At 30.5% G+C, this 6,286-nt stretch overlaps 1 protein-coding gene across 2 annotated transcripts; it reads right to left on the bottom strand.

Annotated features, from left to right (window-relative positions):
- Positions 1-2,515: 2,515 nt before the first annotated feature.
- Positions 2,516-5,050, bottom strand: LOC105803678 (uncharacterized). 2 transcript variants are annotated; one of them, XM_052623516.1, is made up of 4 exons: positions 4,278-5,050; positions 3,512-3,593; positions 3,293-3,424; positions 2,516-2,542 (listed from the first exon to the last, which is right to left on the bottom strand). In XM_052623516.1, the coding sequence occupies exons 1-4, from the start codon at positions 4,281-4,283 to the stop codon at positions 2,538-2,540; spliced, it is 225 nt and encodes a 74-aa protein (XP_052479476.1). In that variant the 5' UTR covers positions 4,284-5,050; the 3' UTR covers positions 2,516-2,537. The 2 variants fall into 2 exon arrangements, with proteins under 2 accessions (XP_052479476.1, XP_052479475.1); XM_052623515.1 differs by having other exon boundaries at positions 3,293-3,593.
- Positions 5,051-6,286: the final 1,236 nt, after the last annotated feature.

Raw genomic sequence — 6,286 nt, 5'->3', positions numbered from 1 at the left:
ATGTCTGAGGCAGAATATGACATCCACATGAACTGCACAATTAATAACATGGTTATAATAACACAAGTCAAATAACATAAATTAAGTAATTACATGACATGATGATCTGTTGTAATTTGATGCATCAAATTATGCTCCCCATTACACTTAAAGAACTTATTCTTAGGCAATTTAAGTGTTTTTTATATTCTTTTGTCAATTTTTAGCTTTATTGTTAATAAATTGTTTTTATTAGTTTTAAGCCATTTTTTAGATCCAAATTGGCCAATCGTTCCATGGGGAACCTAACAAGTTAATTGAGTGTTGTAGGGAGTCAACGATGGTCTAAACATGAAAAAAAAATCACCTAGAAGGGGGTATCGCGATATCGAAGCATGAAAGTCGTGATACCTCTGACAGTGTTGAAATAAGGAGAATAGAGGCCATCTACAGTGGTATCACGATACCAGACCATGGGTATCTCGATACCGAGACCCCAAGACTTCTAATCTTAATATTATTGTGGGTATTGCGATACCTAAGCCTTACGAGTGAAAAAACTACAAGGGCAAATTTGTGTTCAAACAATTTTATGTCTTTTTACTTAAGGGAAAAATAGTCAATGTTAGGTTAAATATTAGTAGGCTATAAATACAACTTTATAAGCCTTTAATTTTAGATTTTGGTGGCTGATAGTTTCTTTTAGTTTTCCATAGTTTTGGGGTTAGGTTTTGTAATAGCCCGTTTGGTGGAGTCTTCGTATTTGGTTGCTGTTTGACGTATAAATGGTAAATTAAGGATAGATTTGTGTAAGTAAATTAGTTGTCATGGATAAGTATAGAATTCTGTGTAATTTTCCATTTGGCGAACTTCTAGTTTTGGCAAGCTCTAAGGTTTGGTGAACTCTTTTATTAAGTATCCGACCACCTCAGATGCTTTGGGTGAACTTTTTGAGTTTGTTGACATTTAGATTTGTTTATTATTTTAATGTAAGATGATTTGGTTAGTCAAGTTGATATTTAATTAGAATTGAACTAGACTACTATAGATTGTAAGACCTAAAACTTGTTAAGTACACTTAATCACAAGAATCAAGAGTTTTAGTTGAATTATCTGATTTTTCTACTAATTTTTGTCTCTGTTGCTTAAGTATATAATAATAGCGGTGGTCTTTCTAAAACACCTTTACATCTTCTTCTTTCTTGAATTCCTTTGTAAATCTTTTCAAAAACTAAGTTTAGAATATGTTCATTGAAGTGAAGGTTTGCAGTATTTAGCTAAAATTTACGTTAGTACCAGCTCCCTAGTAATTACTGATGAACCCTTAGGTTATTATTTAAGCACTACACTAAAACAGATTTTTAGCGGCGTTTTTTATGCCTTTAGCGGCGCTAAAAAGCGCCGCTAAAAGTATTTGCAGCGTTTTTGAAAGCATCGCAAAAAATGCCGCTGTTGTCAACGTCGCAAACTTTTGCGGCGTTTTTAGAAATAAACGTTGTTATAGACCATGACCTTTTGCAGCGCTTTTCCCACAAACGCCGCTATAAATCAGGACCTTTAGCGGTGATTTTTCCACAAACGCCGCTATAGATCAAGACCTTTAGCGACGCTTTTGCACAAACACCGCTATAGATCAAGACCTTTAGCGGCGCTTTTTTCACAAACGCCGCTATAGCTCAAGACCTTTAGCGGCGCTTTTTCCATAAACGCCGCTATAGATCAAGACCTTTAGCGGCGCTTTCCCCACAAACGCCGCTATAGAACAAACCTTTAGCAACGCTTCTCGCAAAAACGCCACTAAAAACATAACATTTAAAAAAATTATTTTAATCAAATAATATTTATTTTTATGATAAATATTATATTATGTTTTATTTTTTAAATTTGAACTTTAAATATACTTTCAAGGATAAATAAAAAAATATTATTTAAATTAATAAAACAATTAAAATCCAAAAGTTAGAACTCAAGTTATCGTAAATATTAAAGTAAAAATAAAAATTTAGAATCAAAACTAAAATAAATAATACATATGAGAAACAGACTGACTAGTTGAACCTGCCTATGACTATACACATTGCAAGGTAATAAAAAATACAATGCAGTCTGCTGCACCATCTTTGCTCTACAAGTTTCATTGAAGGCATTCCAAACTATATCCTGCAATATAAACATGCATTATTCATAAGAAAGATAAAAGGTACAAACCACACATGTAGGGAGAGGAAAAGTGAAAGAAAACAAAAATTTATGCGTGTAAATACAAAATGCTTCAAACAAAGCCTAATTGTGATTCATAATAAATATTACCTCCACTTCTGTTGAAGAGTAAGCTGGATCCAAGTTCTAAAACATAACAAGTTTTCCAAACTCGTTTGCATCCCACAAACTTTCTTCCAAAGGCTGAAACAATGTAGGAAGCAGTTTAAGATCAGCTTAAAGAATGTAGACTAATTTTCCCACAAATAACAGAAATCAAAGTAGGCTATGAAAATAATTTAAACAACTGGTTTAGGAGTGACAGAGGAGTGCTTACGAGTTCTCCAAACTATTTGCTCCTATCCTGTAAGCATGAATAAACAACAAAATGTAAGTACTTCTTCACAAGAAATATCCACATCAAGGAGAACAACAGAGGGATAACAGGATAGTAAATCTGCAATAAGGAGGGATAACAGGATGATGAGGATTAAACAAATAAATTTATTCAACCAAAAAGAAATACGAGTAGAAGCAAGAACCAGGAAGGAGAAACAATCAAATGAGACCACATTATTCTTCCAATAAATGTTAAAAGAAATTGAAATTTGAGATCATCTGATTTAAAAAAAAAAAGATCCAACGCAGGAGGGAAAAAAATAGGCTATAAAGTGAGGTGAACAAAGAAAGAAAATGTGTCACAAGATTTACCTATCACTTATATAGTAATACAAGAACTGCAACAAATCCATCACGTCAAACAATAGCATAATAACAATTGAATTTTGCAAAGTAATCACATCTTTCTTAACAAATTAGTAATTGTCATTGTGTGTCTTTCAATGCAACTAACAATCAACTATTAAATTACTAGCTTGAATATCAACACTTCAATATTTAATATGTAAGGAATTATCAAAATCAACATTTCAATAATTTATATGCAAGAAATTAGCAAAAATCAATCTTACAACAGTTTATGTGAAACAAATTAGCAAAAATCAATTATTCATAGTTCATATATTTACCGACAATAGGGCTAAATCTTTAATTTCTATAACGATTTATATGCAACAAATTAGCAAATATCAATGGTTCAAGTTCATGTATTTACCATAACATGCCTTTGCATAAGAATAGCAATCACTTCTCTGTATGTCAAAACATACTTCAGTTTGTTTCGTAGAATGAGAATAAGTGGCAAACATTCCCTCGACTTGTGGGGTCCAGACGATGGCTTTGGCGTCTGCATTAACAAATACAATGAATACAAAATTAAAATGAAGCAGCATCGGACTAGAAAGGAAGCCAAAAGAAAGCTCGGGAAAATAACATATGAATGCACCACCAAGCTTGTCAAGCATCCAATGCCTGAGGGCACTGAGCCTCTTCAAGTATTTCTTCAACCCTCTAGCCTGAAAGAAGAAAACTTTAAATAAATCCAAAATTTATATTGTTTAAAGCACAAGAATTTTCACATTAAAAACAATATATAGACCCAAATTTAAAACAAAGGAGAGTAAACACATTAAAAAAACTCAATTATAAACCAATTATCAAAGAAACCCAAACCATTTTAAAACTACCATAACATGAAATCAACAGCAAACATTGGCCAATCAAGTTTGACATTATCCCTTTCTTATTAGTAAAAATTTCAATCATCCAGGTTTATCTAAGTCTATTGCCTTACAAAAAAGAGCACCAAGGCACACAAGGCGTCTATGCCTCATTAAATGGGCCTCGCCTGGAAAGGTCTGAGGCATTTTTGTTGAATGCTGCAAAGGTAAAGACACACCTAGGTACATGCCTTGACAACACTGACCCTACCATTCAGCCTCAAACAAGGGACCCATATTTCATCCATCCATGCAGCAAGTAAATTATATATGGTAACTATATACCACAAATTCAAATTCGAAGCTAAAAATTACTACCAAATATCCCTATCTCCAAAAAAAACGCAAAAACACAAATAATGGTCAAACAAAAATCATATATATAGCAAAAAAAAAAATCTACACGCAAACAGGGAAAGCCCATGACCAAAAAAAAAACAAATTATAAACATAAAAGAAGAGGTAAATTTGAAAAGTTACCCTCATACGATCAGACAAAATTGAGGGAGTGATGAGCTTATTATTAGGCAAAAATTAAAGGAAGAATGAAAAGTATTCACTTGAAACTCGAATGATTGGAGGAGAGCTCTTGAGAACGACTGATAATTGGTAAAGATCTTCGGATAAATGACATTTTTGAATAGCAGAAGAAATTAACTGACAATACAAAAAATAAAAGGAAATTAAAGAAAAAAGAAGAAGATTAGAGTGGATTAGCATATTATTATTTGGTTTTTTCCAAACCTAAGATTGCTTAAGGTATCAATTAAAAAAATTAAAAAATTTCAGAAGAACTGAAAACATCAATGAAAACCCCAATTTTCTAAACACCAAACCAACATAACCTAGAATTCAGAAGAAAAGAGAAAATAAATTACAGCAGATCTAGAAATTAAAGAAAAACACAAAAATAAACAGCCAATGAGAAAATTTAAAAAAAAACACAATGTCGATTAAGACTGAGAAAAGACTGATATTTTATTCAATGTAAGGAGCAGCTAAAATAGAAGAACAAAGGACGAAATTTTGGGGTTTTCTAGCAACAAAGAGACTGAGAAAGAAAAGGGACGTCGTCTGGAAGCGAGATGGAAAGCTGGGTTACTTTGATAGGGTCAGGTGAAGAGGAAAGAGAGAAAGGGAGAGGGGAAAGGGTAATGGGAGAAAAGAGAATAGAAGGGGAACGGATATCAAAACAAAGTTCAAAACATTGTCGGCCATGGAAAGATTAGGGATTTCACGGGGGAAAATTTGGGTAAAATGGCGCAATTTTGAAAAGTAAAATGATTATTGCGGCGTTTTTATGCTTACTTTTTGTGGCGTTTTTGTAAAACGCATACAAAAATCATTTCATTTGAACAAAACGACGTTGTTTTGCTCTACTAAAATCTTTTATTTTGTCTCATAAAATTATTAGTTAAGTGATTTTATAAAATATTTTTATTATTTTTATAAATTAAATTTTTATAAAAACTAAGTACTCTCAAAATATAATATTTAAATATATCAAATAGTTTAAACCATTTAATCTAAATTTAGATTAAATATTTTAAATATAAAATATTAATTAATTGTATAAAATTTCATCATTTAACAAATCTAAAGTAAACCTTAAATCCTAAACCATTTAATATATATATAATTGATCTATTATCTCTTAAATAATTTAAACTATAATCATAATTTTAATATATTAAAATTAATATTATATCTTTACAATTATATAAGAAATTATTAAATATATAAATTAAAAACACCAATTAACCTAAACCCTAAACCCTAACCCTAACCCCTCTTTTACAATTATATAAGAACTTAGTTAATATATAAATTAAAAAATACTGATTAATCTAAACCTTAAACCCTAACATGATCCCAAATCTCTAAACCTTAAATCACTAACTCTTAACATTTAACCTCTAACCCCTAACCACAAACCCCTAACCCCAAACCCTTAACCCCTAACTACTAACCCCTATATCTTATTTAATATATAAATTAAAAACACTAATTAATCTAAACCCTAAACCCTAACCCAAATCCCTAACCCCTAAACCTTATTTAATATAAATTAAAACACACTAATTAATCTAAACCCTAAATCCTAGCTTGACACCAAATCCATAAACCTTAAATCAAACCCTTAAACCAGAATCCCTAATCCATAATCCCTAATTCCATAATCTATAAACCTTAAAATTGTAACTCCTAAACCGGCCTTAAATCCTAAATTAACCATATACCTTAAATCATATATATTAAACCCTAAACTATAATGATAATTAATTAAATATTTTAAAATTAATACTATCGTATCTTTTATAATTATATATGAAATTATTTAATATATAAATTAAAAATAAACCAGTCATGTTCCCCAAAAATTTTAAATAATAGTATTTTAATTTTTCTATTTTTAACAAATATTTTTCTCTTTTTATTTCAAATTATTTCTACGTGTCATTATTTCAAATTTATCCATTTTTAATAAA

The sequence above is a fragment of the Gossypium raimondii genome, chromosome 11 (genome assembly GCF_025698545.1).
Source record: "Gossypium raimondii isolate GPD5lz chromosome 11, ASM2569854v1, whole genome shotgun sequence".
Taxonomy (NCBI): domain Eukaryota; kingdom Viridiplantae; phylum Streptophyta; class Magnoliopsida; order Malvales; family Malvaceae; genus Gossypium; species Gossypium raimondii.
Note: the sequence above shows the minus strand (reverse complement) of the source record. Positions and strands in the feature narration are given on the sequence as shown.